General features: G+C 33.5%; 1 protein-coding gene across 1 annotated transcript in view; it reads right to left on the bottom strand.

The window, feature by feature from the left end:
- Positions 1 to 498: 498 nt before the first annotated feature.
- LOC103604032 (tudor domain-containing protein 3-like) overlaps positions 499 to 25,394 on the bottom strand; it is a gene marked incomplete at its 3' end in the record, with an annotated part of 56,976 nt that continues 32,080 nt past the window's right edge. Inside the window, exons 5-10 of the mRNA XM_008588623.1 lie at positions 23,838 to 23,979; positions 14,514 to 14,585; positions 11,927 to 12,076; positions 6,180 to 6,320; positions 1,346 to 1,502; positions 499 to 624 (exon numbers count right to left, since the gene is read on the bottom strand). Coding sequence (XP_008586845.1) covers positions 499 to 624; positions 1,346 to 1,502; positions 6,180 to 6,320; positions 11,927 to 12,076; positions 14,514 to 14,585; positions 23,838 to 23,979 — 788 coding nt within the window. The remainder of the gene's footprint in view (positions 625 to 1,345; positions 1,503 to 6,179; positions 6,321 to 11,926; positions 12,077 to 14,513; positions 14,586 to 23,837; positions 23,980 to 25,394) is intronic.

Consider the following 25,394-nt stretch of genomic DNA (forward strand, 5'->3'; position numbering starts at 1 on the left):
TTAAAGTATAAAGGAGGATTTGCATAGGTTACATGCAAATACTACACCATTATATATTAGGGACCTGAGCATCCATGGATTTTGGAATCCATGGGAGGTTCTGGAACCAATCCCCCACAGATACCATGGGATGACTGTATATAATAATAAATTTTCCAACACAACAATCTGTTTACATAGCTAAATCTGTCACCTAAGTAGGAGTAAAGTTAAGGAAAGTAGTTAGGTGATATAACTTGTTATACAGTTAGGGGGCAAAATAAGCTCCCATTTGTTTTCAGAATGTAACAATTAAAATTTTCTTCTACATTTTTAATAAACAGGAAATTTTTAATTAAATAAATTTATAAACAAACACCCAGAATATAGGTTCATAAAATCAGTTGCTTTATAAACCTTTTTTTGTTCAATTCCAAATTAACTTTGGCCTTTTAAAAAGAAATCTATCAAAAAAAAAAAGAAAAGAAAAGAAAAGAAATCTACTTCAAGTTGGCCTACCTTCCACATTCAAAGTCCCCATTTTAGATTCCAAGAAATCAAATAATGTACTTGGGGCTGATGGCCTTGCATTTCCTAGGTCCTCTTCATCTTCACATCTTATTCGCCCCCTGCCCTTTCCTCTACCTTGAGATTTAAAAGCAAAACATATATATTGTATATGCAAAAATAAAAAGAGAAAATGCACTAAAATGTAAACAGCAAACACTTTAAGTGGGATTTTGTATGTATGTCTTTTCATATTTTTCGTATATTCTACATCTTTTATAATAACTTTTCAAATGATTATGTTAAACAGCACCTTTAATCCTCTTAATGATCTATGAAGAAATTTGACTTTGTTCATATAAATTATCTTTTAAGGAAATAAATCACTTTTATAAAAATTTTTCTTTGGCCACAGATTTTTCAAAAACAAATATGAGATTTGGGACTTGAAAAATCACACTACACATTTGCCCATGCAATGACTAAAGAATAACATCAGGCAAAAGTTATGTTCTTGTTAATTTTAAAAGTTTACAGACTGTTTAGTCATTTGTACAAGTAGCATAATTCTATAAATAATTAATACAACTAGTCATTGCATATCATATTTTCTCTGTTACTCATAACAATCCTGTTAAATAAGGCATTGATAGGCCCAGTTTACATAAAGATGAAGACAATGAGACTCAAAGCAACCTACAAACATCACTGTGGTTCCACAACAGATATTCCTTCCACTTACTACAATCTTAAATAAAGTTACAGTCCTGACAGCAATAAAAATCCAGCCTCTGTCAGTAACATACATTCCTTTAAAATGCAAACAATACTATCTGGTACATTGCTTAATAAATTATACCTCTCAGAGGGGGACCCATAACAGGTTTCTGTTTATTGCTGCTAAGAAGTACATTCAGTGCTGCTTCTAAGTTGTTGCCATTATCCATAAGAGCTTGCCTTGATGCTTCCTTACTGAAGCCCATTTCTGTTATGTGCTTCAGAGCCTTCTCATCGACCTGTAAGAAATGAAAAGTTTTGCTGATAGCCCATAAATAAAGCAAGGTAAAAGTTTTTACTTATTTTCTGTCTCAACTAAAAATTATATTCCATACTTATGGAAAAAAATGTCATACTAATACAGTATTCACTTGCTGTTGTTTCATACCAATAGTTAAGGAAGAACCTGTATGCTATGTGGGGTTGTGCCTTGAGTACACTCTGACTTCACCAATGCCATTGAAAATGCAAAACAAAAAAGGAAATTTTATTATATGTTAGAATAAAGCCTTTGAAAACAATACAGATGGTGAAGAAAAAACTACCTAATGAAAATTTTTCACAGTAAAAAATGAAAAAATATTGATACCTCTCCATCCTAGAAAGAAAATATAATTTATATAGCACCTCTCCAAAAATACAAAGTATAAATTGAAGCTAGGAAAATAGTATCACCTTTGTAGCTTTGTTTTTTAATTCTCTATTGCCTCAGTATTCTTCTCTATATTCATTAATAATGCTATCTATGATGTTTTGACAGCTGTCCCCAAATGGGAAAGTCCACTTTACAAAAGCCAGAATCCAAATCTCCTTTAAAAATCTAGATCTGAATAGAATTCAAGAACTGCTTAAGTAGTAGAATTATGCAGCATGAAGAAATTTCTTGAACCAAAGCCAGTGGAGAAAAACAGACTTTAATTTTTATACATCTAATAGTTAACATGGATAGGTTTTAAGTTAGCATAAATGGCATGTATGCTGCAGACACCTATTCTGACGCCCATGCAGACACTGATAAAGCAAGAGTAATGATTTCCAAACCATGTGTCAAAAAATCCTTCTAAATTTAGTAGCTACTATCAACAGATCAGAGTTGACACATGAAAGAAAAATAACTTACCATCCCTGCAGCGGATACACTAAAGTAAATGCAAAAATACCTGGATACCAAAACCATAATTCATCTTTATTCAAAAACTAATATGAACATAAAAAAATAACCAAACCTTCCAAAACATGTCCCTCTCCAAATTATCTCCCAAGTAAATATCTAATTAAGAATATTGTTCCATACATAAAAGGTCACCCAAAAAAATACTTTAAATGATCCATTAATACTCAATCTGCTCCTTGGTATAACTTATTTTTGCCTTTCTTGTTAACCTGATTTTCAGTTAACCAAATTCCCAATATGTGTTGACAGGGCCAAGCTCTCTGATGGTCCTAGGGGAGAATCCTTCCTTGCCTCTTCCAGTTTCTGCATTTGCTGGCAATCCTTGGCATGTAGACTCTAGTCACATGGCCATCTTCTCCCTCTGTGTCTTCAGTTGGTCTTCCCTCTGTATATGTGTCAGTCTTGTGTCCAAATTTTGCCTTTAAATAAGGAGACCAGTCACAGCAAATTAGGGAACACCCTAATGACATCCCTTTAAGTTGATTACCTCTGTAAAGACCCTGGTCCCAAATAAGATCACATTCTAAAGTACTGGGAGTTAGAAATTCAACATATCTTTTTTTTTGGGGGGGGGGGCACAATTCAATCCATAAAACTACCTATTATCATGATGTTTTTTTCGACCTATCAGCTGACATCCCAATTGTTTCCCTTTAAATGCTGAAAATAAAAAATTGGGTGGGGGGGGGAGCACAATTCAATCCATAAAACTACCTATTATCATGATTTTTTTTTCGACCTATCAGCTGACATCCCAATTGTTTCCCTTTAAATGCTGAAAATAAAAAATTGAAACCATCTAACAAGCAAAAGAATTTGCTATCCAATCATTCCTTTATATTCAAACATCAATATTTCAAACTGTCCTTTTGATGGTCTCCTCCATTTCTGAATGATGGTTTTCCAGATATAGAATCCTTGGTTGACAAGTTTTTTTCTGTCAGTATTTTTAATGTATCATTCCACTTCCTTCTGATCTCCATTATTTCTGATGAGAAATTGTCTTACTGAGAATCCCTTATACTTGAAGTCACTTCTCTCCTTCAAGATTTCTCTTGAAACAATTTGATTATGATGTATCTTGATGTGACTCTCAGTTTATCCTAGCTGGAGCTCATTGAGCCTCTTGGATTTGTAGATTCATGACTTTCATCAAATTTGGGAATTGGAAGCCATTACTACTTCAAATATTTTTTCTGCCCCTTTCTTTCTCTTTTCCCACAGGGCATTCCATAGTGCATGTATTGGTACATTTAATGGCATCCCATAGGTCTCTTGGACTCTGTTCATTTTTCTTCATTCTTTTCTCTTATTGACAATCAGACCAGGTAATTTCAATTGCCTTATCTTCAAGTTTTCTGATTCTTTCTTCTGCCAGATTAGGTGGGTCTAAGCTGTTGATGAACCTATCTAGTGAATTTTTTATTTCAGTTATTGTACCTTTTAGTCCCAGTATTTCTATTTGGTTTCTTTTTATAATTTATATCTCTTTATTGATATTACCTACTTTTTCACAAATTATTCTCCTGATTTCCTCTAGTTGTTTGTCAATGATTTCCTTCAGACCTTTGAATATATTTACAACAGTTAATTTAAAGTTTTGTCTAGTAAATCTAATGTCTGGGCTTCTTCAAGGATGGTTTCTGTGGATTTCTTTTTTTCCTGCGAATAGGACAAACTTCTATCTCTTTGTATTTTTTTGTGAGTTTGCTTGAGAATGGGACATTTTGAATACAGTAATGTAGTAACTGGAAATTAGATTCTCCCTCCTCCCCAAGGATTGCTGTTGTTACTTGATGAAGTTGCATTATCAGTTGTTTAGTGACTTTTCCAAACTTTTTCTTTGCAAGAAATACATTCCTTGTGATGTGAGACCAATGAAGTCTCCATTCCATTATCTCCCTGGTCAGCCAATGACCAGCCTCTTTCTTCATCATTTACATTCCCAGATGCTACAAGTGTTTGACTAGGCTACAGTGTTCTAAAATAGTTTCTTCAGATGGTACTTGCCAGCTCAACATTGCTTCAGTGGAGGGGCTGATTCTTGGAGCTTTTTACACCACCATCTTTGTGATATCACTCCCTTCATATGTTTTTAATTATTGCAACAACCCCAATCTGCTAATCTTCTTTGGAATTCTTTGTTAAGACATCCTCACAAAAGTATACTCAATTTACTCAAGTTTAAGAGGTTCTTGACTAGGGACCGTGTCTTACTCAGCTCACCGTATCTATTCTCCCTTGCTATTTAAACCCCAATTTATTTTTATTTTTATTATTATTATTTTAAGAATCAGATGCACATATGTTCAAGGAAGAGGCAGCCTAACCCATAGTTATAAACCCATTTCCCTTGACCAAGGATTGATTTAGGAGTAGGCATATGACCTAGTTCTAGTCAATGAAACATAAATGGAAATCTATTTCAGAAAAGATTTTCTTCTCAGATAAAATAGACACACATACACACAGAAATTTCCCCTTTTCTGTCTTGCCTTTAAACTTTTTGTGTGAAGATTTAGTATATGAAGAATCTTGTAACTCTGGGGAGAAAGCCAAGAAATTATGAGATACTCACCAAAGCTCTAACAGTGTTATACTACTAAATTTATCAACCTTTGTAACCATCTACCTCTGGACTTCTTGTTACATGAGATAATAAACCCCCACAGTTTAAGCAAGGGCTTGGTTATTCTGTACCCTACAGACAAAATCAACTGTAGTCATTCAACTTCTAAAGGCAAAGGAAAATGAATTCCTGCCAGCTTCCTTAGATTTGAGGACACACTGCAACATACCAGAAATATCTTTGACTCCTCTCATTTATCTTAAAAATCCAGGCATATTTTTCATTTTAGTCCATAATATACATATACTTGTTTCAATATACTTTTCCCAAAGAGCAGAGCAAAATAAAACAAAATTGATTTAGACAAAATTTGAGAAAAGATGTGGGAAACAGTGAGAAGGTATATTAGTCCGTTTGTGTTGCTTATAATGGAATATCTGAAACTGGGTAATTTATAAAGAAACAAAATTTATTTCTTATAGTTTGGAGGCTGGAAAGTCCAAGGTCTAGGAAACACGTCTGGTGAAGGCCCTTTTCTTGGTGGGAACTCTACACAAAGTCCCATGGTGACCAGTTTATCACATGGCAAGAACAGGCTGAGCAGAAGAGCTAACCTTCTCACTTGCTCTCCTTTTAAAGCCATCAGAACCACACCCATTACCCATGAATAGATCAATCCATTCACCAGGGCACAGTCCTCACAATCTAATCACCTCTTAAAGGCTCCACCTTTCAAATACCATAATTGGATTTCCCACCCCCTTAACACTATTACCATGAAAGTCAAGTTTCCAGTACATGAATTTCAGGGGGACACACATAACCCATAGCAGAAGGGCAGATAACTATATGTTTTTGATGCATTATCTTTTAAAATATAATTTCCATTGAGAACATTTTATTTAATTTAATGGCTTTTTATCAATTCATTCCAAAAGACATTGTTCAGAAATAAGTAATTTAAGTGAAATGGAAGTTTTAACTAAATTATTTTTCAAACAATTCAAATTTTTCATGAATTAACTGTAGTCCTTAATGAAAGCCTGCTTAGAGTCATAACATTTATCCACAATACATTGAACAAAGCCAGTGATTGTGAGAAAGAATAAAAGAATCATTGAGACTATTAAAAGAAAGAATGCATTAACTTTGTGGTTGATTCTTCAGCCTTACCAATTCTCTATAGAAACCTTCATGTTTCCCCTCTAATTTGGTTGACTTTTCTTTCTGTAAAACATCTCTACTTCGGTTACCAGCAGCACTCATATTGAGATTACTTCTAGCACCACCACCACCTCCTCCAAAGGTCTTGGTCTTTAGATAACAGAAAAATAAAAGATATATAAGTAGACAGCATTTAAAAATAGCTTTAAAAACTAAGGTACAACTAAAAACATCAAGCAAAACTGAAGTAATTAAGTTTCCTAATTATGTTTTACATGAAAAAATGAAATGTTACCTTATTCTTTTTAAACAGCATAAATATCTACTAGCCATAATCTCTTCCTTTCACAAGTCCAGAACGGGCAGTAAAAAAAATTACATAATTATAATCTTAAGGTCTCTCCAAGGCAAGTCATCAAAATAAACCTACAAATATCTACTAGCCATAATCTCTTCCTTTCACAAGTCCAGAACGGGCAGTAAAAAAAAATTACATAATTATAATCTTAAGGTCTCTCCAAGGCAAGTCATCAAAATAAACCTAAGTCCACAACAATACAGAAAAAAATAAAATAATACAAGCACTAGGGAGAGTAGGTGTCAAAGTGATTCCAGGGTAAAATACTTAACTGATGTCTTAAGACTTGGGTTCTACATCAAGCTATGAGGCAAGGCTATCTTTATCAAGGCTCTAAACCTGTCTAAGAATCAGTTAAATTATGTCTATGGTCCAGTAATGTGATCCTATAATCTTAGAAAGTAACCAAATAATATAAACTTAAACAATGGATAAAAACTCTCATTATTCATTTTTATTTACATTAATCATATAATATGCCATTTCTTACAAATTGCATATAAAAGCTTTTAAGTCTTTATTTCTTATTCTGCCTGTCTTATTTGAATACCTATATGTGTAATTAAATTTGAAAATTTGATCTCATTTTTTTTTTCAAAAGTATTGTGAAAAGACTAAAACATTAAGAGCATTGCTTTGGAAAGATACAAATTCATGACTGAAAAGCATCCCACAGTTGTTAACTTGTATAATACCAAATTAAACATCTGGTTTTATAATATTTTTATAGTTCTAATAGATTTAATAAAAAGGAAAAAGTTAAAATTTGATTATTATTAGAGATAATGACCAATATTTTTAAATGTGTTTTAAATGATTATAGTAAGACATCTTAGATATATATTTATATAACATTGAAAAATCATTTTGAATCAGATCAAGAAGTAGAACCTGAGAAACAGAAAAATGGTGTTAGATGAGCATTAATGGATAACATATTAAATATCTCTATTAGGTAGCTGATACACCACAATATTTAATTTTAATTCAAATCAGAATTTAAAACCACATCTCCAAAGACCAAAGACTCATTACTGGATTCATTCAACCTTTGGTTTATGGAATCTCTCTTGATAGTCATTACTTGTATACCTATAAAGGAAAATGTGTTTATATTAATGTGACACATAGGTTATTAGACAGAGAGACAACGTAGCATGGTTAAGAACACAGGCTTTGGAGCTAGACAACTGGGACTAATCTTGACTCAGCTACTTACTAACTCCTGCCTTCAGGGAAGTCACTTAATTTCTACCTTCCACTGAGCCTTAGATTTTTCATCCTTAAAATGGGGATGAGACAACCTATATCACTGAGATATTGTGAGGATTAAATGACTTCATCGATATGTCAGTAACTGACATATGGCAGATAAGACATTGTAATTTTACCTGAAAAATCTGGAGCGAGCCTGACCTGTCCCAAATTAAATATATTTCTGGAATTTACATTCCATAACTCCAAAAGTGCTTTTTCTTTTGGTGTCAGTGAAATACTCTCATCTTCTGGATACATTTCATTATTATTTCTTTTCCATTTTATTGATTAAGGAATAGGATAAACAACATTTTCAGAATTGCTTTTCATAGCTTTAAAACAGTTGTTATTTAGTAAATGTATAAATACCCAGAACCATCACAACTATACATTTCCCATAGGTAAACTGGTGTTGCCCTTTATAAGCCATACCATCTAGTTCATATGTGAATTAGGCATCTGTGAGATCATCATGACCATGAAACTCAAGTGGGCCCTTTATCTAGCAATGTCACCGTATTTCCCTAGCCCACAGACCCTCCCAGTCTTCTAGACCATTTTTTCACATGTTCTCCTCACTTTTCCAAAGTCCAACACCTTCTCCCCCCATTGTCTCTGTCAACCTTGCTTACTCCCTTACTGAAAAAAACTGAAATAATCATTAAAGAACTTGCACAGATTTTTCACCACATCAAGAATGTAAAGGAAATGAATGACCTCCCCAATTCTATATGAATTCTCAGTCCTCATCTTACATGACTTTTCAATTGCCTTTAATAAGTTTGGCACTCCCTCCTCTATGATACACTTTCTACATTCTCTTGTTTTTGTCCTACATTACTGGTCCTATATTACCTTGGCTGGTTCAACTTCCTCCATCCAACTCTCTAAGGTTAAAATGCTACAGGGTTCATTCCTTACCTTTTTCTCTTCTCTAAGAATACTTTTTCTTTTGGCGATCTCATTTGGCCTCATGATTTTTCTTTTAAGCCAGTCAAATTTAGCAGTGGGGGGCTGTATACCAACTTTAATGACACTAGTGTTCATAAGTTATGATAACCCACTACCGGCTGACCATCCTGGCGTCATGATTAAATACCATGTATATGCCTACAACTCTCAGATGCATATATTTATTCCAAAGCTCAATCTTCAACTACAGTCTTCTGACTCACTGCCTATTAAACATTACTACATGCATTTCTAATAGGCACCTCAATATACGTATGTTCAAAACAAAGCATCAGATCTTCCTCCCCTCACACCTGCTCCACTTCAGTCTCATCCACTTCAAGGTAAGCAACTCTAACCTGCCAATTTCTCATGGTAAAATCTTTGGAGTCATTCTTGATACCTCATCTTCTCTCACACTCCATATCCAACCTCTCAAAAATACCGATGACCCTACTTTCAAAATTGCAGAATCTGACAACTTTGTATCTCCTACACAGCTGCTATCTTTATCCAAGCTACCATCATTTTTTCCCCTGGATTACTTCAATAATCTTCTAACTTAACTGATTCCAATCTTCCTTCTCTACAATCTAGTCTGAACACAGCAGAATTAGCCTTTTAAAATGTAGGTCAGCTATTGTTATTGCTATACCCAAAACCCTCCAGTGGCTCCCCATTTTTCTCTGAATAAAGACCAATGTCTTTACAATGGCTTACAGGGCCCTATATAAACTGACCTCCATTATCTCTCTTGACTCAATATCTTTTTTTTTAAAAAAGATGACTGGTAAGGGGATCTTAACCCTTGACTTGGTGTTGTCAGCACCACGCTCACCCAGTGAGCAAACCGGCCATCCCCATATGGGATCCAAACCCGTGGCCTTGGTGTTATCAGCACCACACTCTCCCGAGTGAGCCACAGGCCGGCCCTTGACTCAATATCTTTTACTTGTCCCTTTGCTCTCTCTGCTTCCACTGGCCACCTTGCTGTTCCTTGAACATATGCTCCTGCTTTAGAGCCTCTGCAATGCCTTTCCTTCTCTCTGAAACATCTCCTCAGATAACCATGTAGCTAATTCTCTTACCTCCCCCCAAGTCTTGGTTCTAATATCACTATCTTGAAGCCTAATCAGACTACTACATTTAAAATTGCAATCTGCAGTTTTCTTATTTAGTATGTTTCTATTATTTATGATATAAATCTTCTATTATGTTACACATAGATTTAGTACTAGAATTATCACTGGGTAACCTTGGGCAAGTCGCAAGTTTGTTAGTTTTCAACTCTCATATGAGGGTACTTGAAGAAATTTGTGGAAAAGTAGAATTAAAAGAGATACAATTGGTAAAGGGCCAAGAAAATCAATTACATTGTATAATGATCAACAACAACAAAAAAAATTTTTAAAACAGGAGATTAAAAAGAGAGAGATATAAATCTTTTCATGATCTTTTTAAAGACCACTCACATATAAATTGAGAAGTTTTAACATCTGTATCCATTCTAAAAAATTAAGATTCTTTAATTATGAAATATTTATAGGGAAATGTAATGTGATCAATTAAGACTTTTAAAAAATAAAGCATATTACAATATGTTAACTATCCTTCAATAGAGACAGCTGTAACCATGTCAAACAAAATCCTTGGGATAAAAGTTTGTTTGAGATAAATCAAAAGAACAACTTTCTTATGTTCATTATGTAATATATATATATACTCTCAATATATTCTTCTGAAATGCCATAATTTTAATATCTTTTGGGGAAAGAATAAATACATTTCCTGTAAAATGATATAAAGTGCATTAATTTAAGAAATGTTAAAAATGATTTTCTAAAAATGTGCCTTAATCAAACAAAATCCTTGGGATAAAAGTTTGTTTGAGATAAATCAAAAGAACAACTTTCTTATGCTCATTATGTAATATATATATATACTCTCAATATATTCTTCTGAAATGCCATAATTTTAATATCTTTTGGGGAAAGAATAAATACATTTCCTGTAAATGATATAAAGTGCATTAATTTAAGAAATGTTAAAAATGATTTTCTAAAAATGTGCCTTAGAATAGAGGAAGTACTGAACAAAAGCAACAGTTGTGTTTATTGAGAGCTTTAGGCAAAAGAGAATCGTGATCCATGCCAGGTAACAGTGGTATATTAATTCTAAATTTTTAAAGACTGTAAATTTCAATTCTCACAGCAACCATATGAAGTAGGTACATTATTACCCCTGAGTTTCACAGATGAAGAAAAATGGGGTACAAAAAGCTAAGTAACCTATCCAAGGTTGTCAGCAGAACATGCTTCCAGGCTGTTCAATTCCAGAGCTTGTGGTTTTGGCCACTTTACTAGACTGGTGATAGAAAGACACTGCAGGAAGAACAACCAAAATTCAAGAAGTTTCCTACTTAAACTTAGAAATTAACTAGGAAAGCAGTTGTTAGCTAAGCTTCATTTAAAAGTTCTCAATAAGGGAAACGATTTCAATCTCACTGGTTAAGAAATGTCTGTCTAAGCAATTAATTTCATAAGCTAAAATTTCTTATCAAAGTCTAAAAATCAGTAAACAACTATAAAAAAAAACACCTATTCCAAATAAGCAAGAAATACAAAACAATTAAAAGAAAACCTTTTGCTATCCACAGATAGCAGAGGGTTTGTGCACGTATAATACGCGTATAATCCAAAGATTAAAAATTACTTTTTACTACACACTAAATAGGATTAAGAATGAAAACTGAGAAGGTAATGTAAGTTAATCCTGAGCCACTGATTTATCCTCTGATTTTTACCTGTATTCCTCAAAAGTTGCTATTATAAGGAAAAATTATCCCAAAAACGTGGCAACTAGTTTAACTAAAGAGGAAACCTCCTGCCACAATAAAAAGTGCTGTGTTCAGTTGTTATATTGTCAAGAAGAAAAGAAAGATGGAGAAAAGAAAGGTGATTTGCTAGCAAGAGTAACTTACTGGAACTGAGGAGGAAATTTGGAAAAAGAACACAGAAAAAAATGTAGACCCCAAAAGGTAGCAGGGCATTTTCTACTTATGGAGTATGCAAGAAGAATAACATCAAGGGTTTGTTGAATTATTTATCTTATGTGAAAAGGCAGTAGTGACCATGAGTAATCTAAATAGAACATAATGATAAGAGAAATTTGTGATGATTTAATTTCTTACTTCTTTGCTCTTTGCAACTTCTGCAATGGCAGCAATTCTCTGCTTTTCAAATTCATCATTATCATTTGAAGGTTTGACAGGCATTGTAACTTGCAATGTCTTTCGTCGATCAAGTTCTCTGCTATCCACTTGGACATAAGATACACACTTCTAGTAAAATAAACAAAAATAAGTCAATTCAGTAATTACAAAAGAGATTCATGTTTTCATTAGAAAGTAACACTTCTTCAAAAGAAAGGTTTGTGGGCTGGCTGGTTAGCTTCAGTTGGTTAGAGAGTGGTGCTAATAACAGCAAGGTCGAGGGTTCAATGCCGGTACTGGCCAGCTACCCTCCTCAAAAGAAAGAAAAAAAAGTTTGTGTCTCTTCCAATAGCTCAGAGCCCACAAAAATACAATTCTATTACACAGATTTAAACATAAAGGTAGAAAACTGATTAAAGTAACTTTTAAATAAAGGTAACTAGTACATAAAAGCAAAAGCTATACAAAAATGTGGTCATCTAAACCAGGTCACATATTTTAAACATATATTGGACCAAGAGCTCTAAGTTTCATTTTAGGATAATAACATAAAATAATTTTATATTTCAAAAGTGTAGACTAATGCACAAGAAGATGTAAATTCAATTTTTTAATTAAGAGCTTAACTTCCATATTATGCCATAATATCCATATACGGGTTGGTCAGTACAATCACTTTAACATATAAAAAGATGTCTCTGCACTTATAAACCAAAAGCTAAAAACATACCCTCTCACTCCAATCAGGCTGCAAAGTTTTTGATTTTTAGTCTTATAAAATAAGTTATGAAAATAAATACAAATAAATTAAGAAAAGCATCATTGCCTAAAAATAAGTCCTGAATTCTGGTCTCTATTCTAATACTACTAGTAAAAATTCTATAAAATGAACCTCTTCTCAACTCATTAATAAAAAGATGAAGGAGGAGGAGCAGAAGACCCTCTCGAATGTTAAACAAATACAGTAAATTTTCAGCAATATAAATATATCCTATTGATGCCGACACATAGCCAGCATTATCTGTCTTGAACCCATATACAACACTGTGATATGCTGCTTTTGAATTTTTCAGAATGATCTTTATAAACAAATAATATTATTGAAACTTTTATTATACTTCCTAAGAACCCCCAAAAAAGCTATAAAACACATGTCAAACTCTTGAAAATAATTAGATCACAAGTTTCCCTGGATGAAAAAAAAAAGCCAACTTTGTGTCATAAGCAATTTATGAAAGAGAAGTCATAAACAAAATGCTAAGGAGAAAAATTCTTATAATACATCATTTATTATTTTCAAATATGTTATTAGAATGTTTACATTCTATTTTCATTCTGAGGATTTTTTATTACACTAGGAGAATATCCTCAACATGGATCACACCATAGGACTTCATACCTCCTTTTATCTTGACTGTCCATTGTTCCAAAACACAGTAAAGTCAACATTTTAAAAAAATACTTTCAAAATAGCCATAAGGCAAGAATGACTTTAATTTTGAACAGACATTATAAAAATGTTTTTGAAGAGGATGTCAGTCAACTTATCCTACACATTCATCTTCTAATCTAGATATATTTGTTTATAACAAAATTTTTTTTAAAAACCCACACACACAAAATAAACCTTGTTATCAAAGTGTAGGTCTCTATTTTCTACCTGTTATGTCCCCAACTCATCTGCACTCTCTGCCACCACTCTCAAAGAAAACTTAAAAGCAAATAAATGCAAGGCAGATTACCAGCAGCTCAATCTTGGTGGCATCAGGAAGTGAAGAGCAAGCTGCCACAGAGCTTATTCTCAGACTTGTCAGGGATAAAGTAAGAAAAGGCTGGAGGACACTGCCATGAACACAATTGGATGCTGAGCACAACCAGGAAGACACAAGATACTGGTCAGCTGTGGAGATACCTCAAAGCAGCACTTTACAGCAAGGGAGGTTGAAAAAAGAAGAGGGTAGACAAGAAACATTTAACTGTGTAGGAGAAAAATCAAAACTGCTGTGGTTGGAAAGGAAAATATCTACTAGAAATAAAATGAGGTGCCTGACTGAGATGTGTATTTGGATCGAGAAAGAAGAACAGAATCTTGGAAGGGACAGCTGGGAAAAGAAGCTCTCCTAAAGTATGTGATGCCCTTCCCTGCCTCTGTCCTCACCTTTGTCTAATCACTCTGTGCAGCTTTACTTTTCTCTCCCTTCTCTTTTATTTTTACTGAACAAAATCATAAATTATGGCATATTTTTGTCTTCTTACTTTTGAATTTACCTTTAAAAAAAATAAAAACTCTTCCCCCTATTCTATCTTAATAAGTTATAAGTTGTTCTTCAGATACAGTTCTTAATTCCTTCAATCTTTGGGTTAACAGCTCTTGAGAAAAGAATATAAACCAACAATTAAATTAGAATGAAGAAAAAAAAATCATTAAAATCCTTGAACTTCATATTTCCATATAACTCAATGACCTCTGAATAAATAATTCAGCACAAAACTAAACACAGCTTGAATACAAATGTAAAACACTTTTTTCCTGATTTAAATCATCTGCCAACAAGAAAGTCATTACCTGTCCAAAAGGCACAAAAGGAGGTGGTCCACCTTCAGTTCCAATATTGCTTCTATTGTGTTTTGATAAGCTCTATGAAAAAAATCAGTAATAAAACAGAAATTATACATAAAAATGTTTATGACATTTTTAATGTAGCAGAAATTCACTTCTTTAAGCAGATTCTTATAAGAAACAGAAAAAAAGGTCATCTATAAATTATTTCAATCTACGTAAAATATTTTATTGCTAACTTCCATAATTAGGCAAGGGTCTCCCCTCATCTCCCCTTACCAAAACATACATTCACATGTAATTTTTAGAAATATCTATTGGGCCGGCCCGGTGGCGCACTGCTACAGTGCGCCGCTTGGGAGCGCGGTAGCGCTATTAAGCTGTTCTACTAAGGAGAAAACAGTACTCTTCCACAAGCAGTGCATTCAAAGATAACAAACTTTGGTAACAAGAATTTCACTTTAAAGCATATTAAAATTATAACCTGTCAGACAAATATTACCTGGTAACTACCTCCAAAAATGAAGTTTTTAAACATAAAATTTGTTAGCTAACAACATCCTGATAAAGAATATTCCTAAATATTTAAAGAAATCACACTGTTATAGTTTATAATATGGAGGTTTTTTTTTTTTTTCCTTTTTGTCTTTTTTTTACTGACCGGTAACGGGATCGCAACCCTCGGTGTCGCACCCGTACCGGGGACTGGCATCGGGATCGCAACCCTCGGTGTTGCACCCGCACCGCACTCAGCCAGTGAGCAGGAACCAGTCTCCACATGGGATCCGAACCCTCGGTGGGAGCGCCGCCGCGCTCCCAAGCGGCGCACTCTCCAGTGCGCCACCGGACCGGCCCATGGAGGTTTTTCAATTACAGTAAAATTCCCTTTATGTCTTACATTTTGTAAAAAAAAATACTTTGGGTAATTATTCAACCAACTGATTGTTCTTTAATAAAAGTAAGCTTCCAAACCCTGCTAATTTTAGTTTTCTTTTTTCTCAAACTCTCAGTAAAGAGTTAACAATGTATTATGAAAAAGGAAAAAATATCCTCCTAGCAAAAGCAATTTCTCACATTATAAAGGTCCTTCTAAAATGTCATAAGGAGTCTTCAGAAGGACTTCTTTCAGTTTTCTATTCTGCCTGTTTATTTTCTTTTTGAGCTGTTAACATACTTCTATTAAGCACCAGTTGTTATTCAATACATCTTCTCAACTTTAAACTGTTTTGTGCTTTTTAAATAATTATCACTACAGAAAATGTTATGATTAAAATATGATGTAAAATAGTGGGTTACAAAGTTTAAAAAATCACCATGTGCACTTTCAAGCATATTTCAGAGTTCATAAATTATGTAAACAATACTATATATTTTATGTATGTTTATAAAGAATAGCAAGACTAATAACAACTGTAAAATTCAGTTTATTGAGCAAAGAATAATTTAAACTGTACATGAATGCCATATTTCTTTATAACCTATATTTAAGATATTAACCTGATTTTATTTTTTAAAAAAACAGCAAATGCATAAAAGTATCTAGGGACCCTATTCTCAGATTTAAATTTACATACAAAAAGATTACTCTAACAGCTATAAATCATTTCAATTTGTATTAAAACTTCCTTAAAATGCTCATGTAAGTTGCCAATAATACCATCTCTTAATACATATTACATAATTAAAAACATACTACAGGATTTCTACTTCCTACCCTGATAAAGGTATAAAAGTCAGACTTCCTCTATAAACAACTAGCTATCTGGACAATGTGTAAAAAATGACAGTTTTAAGACATAGGACAACAGGTAGTACAAGACTTATTATCCCTGAGAGAAAGAAATTAGGTGAACTCTGGCTTTCCACTTGAAGGCGTGATGCAGACAGAGAGCACAGAAAGCTGAGCTAAGAAAATCAATCTCATAGTTCAATCAGTATGAAGCAAATGGAAATTTCAGAAAAGAGGAACCTTTACAGAAAAGAAGCTCCAGAAACTTGCCTAGGAGTTGCCTTGAGTCCTTGCCAAGAACTAAGCTAAGCAAAAAACAATTAGGAGTTGTAAACTGAACGATTCCCAGAGTTCACAAAGGGTAAAGAGACAATCCAGCTCTGACCACCCAAACTGGAGAGTCTGGTGATCATTCAGAGCAGTGAGTGGATACCCAGAGCCCTAAAAGATACTTGGAGCACAGGCTATCCTATATTCCCCTTTCAAAGTCTGAATATATGTGCTGATGCAGTCAAACTGATCTCTTAGTATCTTATTAACTATTTATCAGATCTAGGTCCTATACTCATTAAGGAAAATTACAAAATCCATCCACCTACATCATAATATCCAGCCTCTAAGCAAAAACTACAAGGTATGCCAAGAAAGGAAAATGTGACCTTTAACTATCAGAAAAATTAGTCAATAGAAACACAGCCATAGATGAGAAAGATGATGGAATTAGCAATAGAGTGCTAAACAGCTACTATAACTATGTGTAAGTATTTAAAAGAAAACATGACTATATATGAGAAAAGAAATGGAAAATATAAAAAAAGAATGAAATGAAACTTCTAAAGAAAAAACTACCAAAAATGAAAATCTACTTGGATGGGATTAAGAGTAAATTAGACACTGCAGAAGAAATGACCAGTGAATTTAAAGGTGCAGTAACAGAATCTACCAAAATGAGGCCAAAGGAAAAAAACCTAGGGAAAAAGATGCACAGAACTTCAGTGACTTGTGGGACAACTACATGCAGTCAAATGTATGTGCAATTAAAGTCACAAAAGAACAGGAGCAGGGAGAGGGGTGAGAAAAAAAAGTTTCTCGATGAAATAATTGCCAAACATTTTCCAAGTGTGATGAAAATAATAAACCCACACATCTAAGACACTCAGTGAATACTAAACAAGATGTACACACATATCCACACACAAACCATATCAAGATACATCATGATCGATCAATCAAATTTTTGAAAACCAATATCAAAAAATCTTAAAAGTACACAGAGAAAAGATATATTACATACAGAGGATAACCACAGACTTCAGACAGTATAGCAAAAAGCTGACAAGGAAATGACATCCTTAAAACAAAGGAATTTTTTAAAATATTTCAATGTAGAATTATACATACAGAGAAAATATCCTTTAAAAAAAAGATTAAAAAAATAGATTCAGGCAAATCAAGACTATAAAATACTTTATCATCAGCAGACCTGAACTAAAAGATATACCTAGTAGGAGCTTGGTCTTCACAAAATAAAAAAGAGAGTGCCAGAAATGGTAAATGTGGGAAAATAGGACAAAATTGGGACCATGAAAGCATTTAATTGTATGGATCTTACAATATGCATACTGCGGTATATTATTGAAGGCAGAGAGAAAAAAGTTAAAAGTACATATTTTAAACCCTAGAGCAACACCTTAAAAACAAAACTACAGACATATAGCTGATAAACCAATAATACTGATAACAGAATCATAAAAAATATGCAATTCACTTAAAGGGAAGTAGAAAGCAAAAGAGGAACAAAACCAGGTTGATAAAAAGGAGCAAGGTAGTAGACATAATTTTCCACATTGAGTTATATTAAAACATCTGGTTAATGGTGTAGTAAAACTGAAACTCTATATCCATTAAACAATAATTCCTCCATCCTCTTCTCCCCCCAGCCCCTGGCAACCACCATTCTACTTTTTTGTCTCTGTGATTTTTACTATTGTAAGTACCTCATACAAGTGGAATCATACTGGCTTATTTCACTTAGTATATAATGTTCTCAAGATTCATCCATGCTGTCACATATTATAAAATTTCCTTTCTTTTTAAGGTTAAATAATACTCCATTACTTATACAAACCACATTTGGCTTATCCATTCATAAATCAATAAACACTTGAGTTGCTTTGACGTTTTAGCTATTGTGGATAATACTGCTACGTACACAGGTACACAAATATCTCTTCAAGATATCTTTACCCGTTTTCAATTCTTTGGGGTATCTACCCAGAAGTGAAACTGCTGCATCATATGGTAATTCTACTTTTAATTTTTTTAGTTAACTGCCATACTGTTTTCCACAGTGGCTTATACCATTTTACATTCCCACCAACAGAGCACAGAGTTCCAATTTCTCCACATCCTCAGCAATACTTGCTATTTTGTTTTTTTGATAGTAGGCATCTTAATGCGTGTGAAGTGGCAGCTCATTGTAGTTTTGATTTGTAGTTCACTAATGATTAGTGATGTTGAGCATTTGTGAATGTGTTTAATACTACTACACTTTACACTTAAAAATGGTTAAGATAGTAAATTTTATGTGTATTTTACCACAAAAGAAAATTTGAAAAAAAAAAAAGAGTAAATGGTCTCTCTTCAACAAAAAAATAGCAACCTGAATCCCACAACATATAAAAGGTATTATAGACCATGACCAAGTGGGATTTATTCCCAGAATGCAAGTATGGTTCAACATATGAAAACCAGTCAATGTAATGCACTAATAGAATGAAGGAGAAAAAAAAAAAACACACATGATCATCTCAATGCAGAAAAAGGATTTGACAAAATTTAACACATTTTCATAATAAAAACACTCAACAAACTAGGAATAGAAAGAAACTAATCAACATAATAAAGACCACATTTGAAAAAGCCACAGCTAACATCATGTTCAATAGTGAAAGACTGAAAGCTTTTTCTCTAAGATCAGGGACAATGATGTTGCTTTCACTTCTATTCAACATAATATTGGAAGTTCTAGTCAGAGCTATAAGTAAAATTACCTCTGCTCACAGATGACATAATCTTACATGTAGAAGGCCCTAAAGATTCCATACCAAAAAAAGAAGAAAAGAAAAAAAAAAACTGTTATAACTAGTAATAAATTCAACAAAGTCTCAGGATGTAAAATCAACACACAAAAATCACTTGTACTTTTCTACACTAAGAATGAACAAAGTAAAAAGAAAATTAAGAAAATAATTCCATTTACAATAACACCAAGAAGAATAAAATACTGAGAAATGAACTTAACCAAAAAGGCAAAAGACTTGTGTACTGAAAACTACAATACGTTGCTGAAAGAAACTAAAACAGAAATAAATGTAAAGCATCCCGTGGTTATGGATTAAAGATTTAATTTGTTAAGATGTCAACACCACCCAAAGTGGTCTACAAACTGAATGCAAGCCCTATGAAAATTCCAATGACTTTTTTTTGCAGAAATAGAAAACCCATTTCTAAAATTCATATGGAATCTCAAAGGAACCTGAATAGCCAAAACAATCCTAAGAAAGATCTCACACTTCCCGATTACAAAACTTAATAAAAAGTTACAGTAATCAAAACACTGTGGCATAAAGATAGACATACAGATCGATAAAACAGAAAACCCAGAAATAAACCTCACATATATGACCAAATGATGTTTAATGAGGGTGACCAGACTATTCGTTGAGAAAAGGACAGTCTTTTCAACAAGTGGTACTGGGAAAACTAGAAATCCACATGCAAAAGAATGAATTTGGACTCTTAACTTACACCATACATAAAAATTAACTCAAAATGGATCAAAAGACCTACACATAAAAAGAAACTGTAAGCATAGATATAAAATTCTTAAAAACTTTTGTGCATCAGGAACACTATTAACAGAGTGAAAACGCAACCTATGAAATGGAAATTAATATTTGCAAATCATGTATCTTATAATGGGTTGATATCCAGAATATATAAAGATCTCATATAACAAAAAATGATTGAAAAATGAGCAAAAGACTTGAATAGAAATTTTTCCAAAGAAGATGTACACATGGCCAATAAGCAGATGGAAAGATGTTCAACATCACTAAGCATTAGCTAAATGCAAATCAAAATTACAATGAGATACCACTTCACACCCATCAAGATGGCTACTACGAAAACAAGTGTGGATATGGGGAAATTGGAACCCTTGTGTACTGTTGGTGGAAATATAAAATGGTATAGCCACTGTGGAAAACAGTATGGTAGTTACTCAAAAAATTAAAAATAGAATTACCATATGACCCGGCAATTCCACTTCTGGGTATATACCCCAAAGAACTGAAAGCAGAATTTGAACAAATATTTGTGCAGCATTATTTACAATAGCTAACAGGTGGAAATAACCCTAATAATGGCCATTGATGGATGAATGAACAAAATGTGGTAAGTACATACAATGTAATACCATTCAGCATTAAAAAGAAAGGAAATTCTGACACGTACTTCATACGGATGAACCTTGAAGATATTATGCTAAGTGAAATAATCCAGACACAAAAAGACAAATACTGTACGATTTCACTAATATGGGTATCTAGAGCAGTCAAATTCATAGACACAGAGAGTAGAATGGTGGTTGCCAGAGACTGGGAGGAGGGAGGAATGAAGAATTATAGTTTAATGGGTACAGAGTTTCAGTTTGGGAAGATGAAAAAGTTCTGGAGATGGGTGGTGGTGATGATTGTACAACAATGTGCACAAAATGCCCCTGAACGTTACACTTAAAAATAGTTAAAGTGTTAAATTTTGTGTTATGTATACTTTACCACAATCAAAAAAAAAATCTGATCTGTCATTTGGGGCCACTAAAATGTTACAGAACTACACTACTTTGCAAATTACATCTGGTGCAGAACTCCCTAGAACCATACAAACACACAAAACACTTAATGGTTTGCTTTTTCCTTTTCTTCACCTTTGTGTAGTCAACTTGCTATAGCTACAACTGTAGTCCATTTTCTGATCTATATGGACATAACACCACCTTGCAAAACCCAATGCTCCCTTCCTCTATTTTATAATGTTTATGGTTCCCTTACTTACAAAATTAACTCTCATGTTTATGATTTCTATATGTACACTTGATTTCTATGTGTACCACCTGCCAGCTGCTCAAGTAATTGCACTCTCCATGGTTCCTACATTGCTATGGTTACCAAATCAAAAAACTGTAAAACTGAAGGGAACTATAAACATATTAAAATGTTTTTAAACTATTATAGGTGTACATTTTTATCATCTCCTAACAAGAAATATTAAAGTGGCTTTCTAGAAGCAAAGTTCAGAGAAATATAAAACATTTCAAGAACAGCTATTAAACTACTACAAAACTCTTTGTGTATATGTGTGTGTTGCGGGTGAGGAGGTTCCTAGGAATGTTTAACTGATTCTATGGTGGTTAGTGAGGTGGTTCTAGCTGGGTTGTGGAAAAATCATTTAAGGTGTTTGGTCTGACTTGAGAATATTTTACCACACTTAAAAAAATCTCTAATGACAACAAAAATAAAAGGAACCTTCAAAAAGTTCATGGAAAGATTTGTATTATCTTTTAATGCTATTTTTCCACAAACTTTTGAAGTAAGTACCCTCATACAATATGTTGTCTTATGAATGGATCACATGAAATGGGTGGGATTTCTCTTGCAAATTCAAAGTTCATAAAATTGACTGTTTATATAAAACTACTAAGCCACTTTGGAATTACTCTTTTGTGACATTTTCAATTAAACAATGCAGTTGTGGAACATTACCTTATAATGCATAGTACAGCAGCCCAAAATGTAGCACATTAGTATTATAAGAAATGAGTACTCCTTAGTGCATAAAAATGTGCCCAAATCTCCTTATCCATTCAACTCCCAAACACAGGCATTTTCCAACTAAGAAAATAGGAGAGAGTAATGTATCATAAAATACCAAAAGCCTGAAATATTTCTGGGCTCTTGGCTGGCTTTCAGCAAAAGGTAAGATTTGAGGGTGGCACAAGAACATCAATTTTTGCTCACAGAGTAATTAGTTTTATGTGCTTTGCAATTCATTCATTCAACAAATATTTTTTATGATGTCTATTACATGTAAGGTTCAGGGCAACCACTCTGGAGATAGAGGGAGGCTGCTCTAATATAATGGAAAAAATGGTCTTGAATTCTGCTCAGATCCATCACCTACTAGCTGTCTAACCATAAAGTAAGTAATTTAACGGTTCCTAATAGTCTATTTTCTGATGTATATGGACATAACAACCTCTTATAAGACTATTAGGGGGATCACATAAGATACAGATGCAAAGCCCAGCACACTATCTACACACTGTTCAACAAAGATTTGTAGACATGAACAAAGATGACACTAACAAGAATTCTGACCTCAAAAAGCTAACAATCTATTAAAATAGATAAGAAACAGATATAATTTTAATACCAGGTACACTGTTAATATAGATAAAGTGTTTCAAGAATTCAATAAAGGAACAACTACTTCACTTTGTAAAAAAGCAAGCATTTGATCTGCATCTAAATGCATGGGGACCATTTGACCATGCAGGGATTAGGAAAGAGAAAACATAATGACATAAAAGTGGGAAAATCTTTTTTTTTTTTTCAAAAGAATAACTCAAAAAAAGCATAGAGAATCAAAGAAAAAGTAAATTGTTCCATTTGGCTAGAAAAAAAAAATCTATGTGAAATTACTTAGTAAATTGAAAAGATAAACTAGAACTAGGGCTAGATGATAGGGCCTTGAATTCCAAATTAAGGCATTTGAAATAAAAGCAGGGTGTGACATGTTCTGAAACATGTTGAAGGAACATAATCTGACAGAAGATAAAATAAAGATGGAAAGAGGATATGTGGAGAGACAGTTAAAAGGCTACTGCAGTAGTCCAGACAAGATACTAAAGACAAACTATCATAACAACAATCACACTGGAGAACAAGGGACTGATATGAGATTTAACTGCAATGGATCAATAGAATTGGTTGCTGGAAGAAAAGTAGAGTAACAATCACAAGATAACCTACATGACTGAAAGGATGAAGATATTAACATAAATTGAGAAAAACCCTGCATCACAACGCAACTAAGAAGTCAAGGGCAACAAGAACCCCTTCATTATAATGAAATTCTAACTTGCTTTTACTTGCATGTACGTATGTATGTATAGATGAGACAAATATACATACATTAAACTCATATACATGCGCCAACACTATCGGTTTTTGGAGAATTATACACAGACACATTAGGCATAGCTTATAACTGGTATCTTACCTATTTTGAAACTTGTCAGTAAAAAATGATTTCTTAAAATATGTAATAAAATGTAACAAATACTGAAAAATTATAACTACTTTAAAGGAAAAGGTAGATAGTTTCTCTAAAGATCATCACATTCCATTCTATTCAACTCAGACACAAAGGACTAATTTTACTATTCATTATGGGAAGTGCTCCTTAAAATAAGAGAATGCAATAAAAAGAGTATAGTGTTTTAAAAGTTCAAACCATTCTTCTTAGTTTATACTTACTCTCTGTAATTCCCATTTTTCAATAAGGTGTTCCACTTCACCACCAAGAACTGTGGTGTTAGAGTCATTCAAGAGCAGGAATCCATTTTTTATGTCAATAATGCCTGAGAGCTTAACTTTAGTTCCAGGTGGTGTATTCAGACTAAAGCAAAGAAAGAAAGAGTTAAAAACACATTGAAGCTCCTCCCCAAAACTGGAATGCAGTCTCATATTACAATCTAGTCAAGCTCTCCAAAATGCACTAATACCAAAGCTACTTTTCAGGAGACTGACTACACACTATTAATAGATCACCACTGAGGAAGTCAGAACACCAGGTACAAGACTGTCATTTCCTAGCTTAATGACAAAGAAATAAACTTCAGTTTCCACACTAAAAAAAAAAGGACAATAATAATCACACCTTACAAAGTTGAGGTAAAGATAAATAAAATAAAAGATATGAAAGGACTTTCTCAACTATGCCATGCTATACAAATATAAGATTTGTCATTTTTCTTCCTCTGAGCTTTGACTGTAGGTTGTAAAAATACACTGTTACAAATGTAAATTTCAAAACAGAAAAAGATATATGACCAGTAATAAACCTAGAAATGAGCTACAGTAATTCATACAAACTAATGCTCTTTTTCATTAACCATCTAGTCTAAGGTCAAATGAGAGGTACTTACACATTAACATTAAACTATTTATACACTAACTTTACAAACTGTTTACACACTAGCTTTATACACTAACTTTAAATGAAATTTTCTATAATAGGATAATATTATCACTCGTGGGGCAAACATTACACCATGATTTTTTTTTTACAGAAAGCAAAACAAGATGTTTACCTTCCTGCCATCTTTTTGGTAAAGGAAACAATGGAAGAAATTCATTTCATCACATAGGAGTATGGTAGATTAGTAAAAATAATTCTGTATCCCTTATATATAATACAATTTTTACAAGTCAATGATATTTCAATAAGGCCATTAAAAATTATTCTGAAGACACCAAGCTTGGTCATATCAGAGTTCAAGATCAGCAACAACTGAATACAGTTACACTAAGTGAAGTTTTTCTCAGTTCCAGGCAATCAACAAATCCAAATTTTCATAACTCTATAGTTGTCATTTAGGGATAAAGCAAAATGATAAGTGCCAAGGACCCAAGGCTGCTGTTGTATTCTTCACTAACAAATTATATCATTTACATAAGACCTACGTGTTTTCTTCAAAATTACTTTTAGCTAATAACTTCCTACAAATTGGTAAAATTGGAAAATGCAATGAAAATATAGTAATACATTAAATTAGCAATACAAGAAACTACATAAGGGCCGGCCCGGTGGCGCACTGGATAAGTGCGCCACTTGGGAAGCGCGGCGGCGCTCCCGCCCGAGGGTTCGGATCCCACATACAGACCGGTTCCCGCTCACTGGCTGAGCGAGGCGCGGGGGCAACACCGAGGGTTGCAATCCCGTTGCCGGTCCCCGGTCCGGTACGGGGGCAACACTGAGGGTTGCGATCCGTTGCCGGACACGGAAAAAGATAAAAGACAAAAAAAAAAAAA

The sequence above is a fragment of the Galeopterus variegatus genome, unplaced genomic scaffold, assembly GCF_000696425.1.
Source record: "Galeopterus variegatus unplaced genomic scaffold, G_variegatus-3.0.2 Scaffold4927, whole genome shotgun sequence".
NCBI lineage: Eukaryota > Metazoa > Chordata > Mammalia > Dermoptera > Cynocephalidae > Galeopterus > Galeopterus variegatus.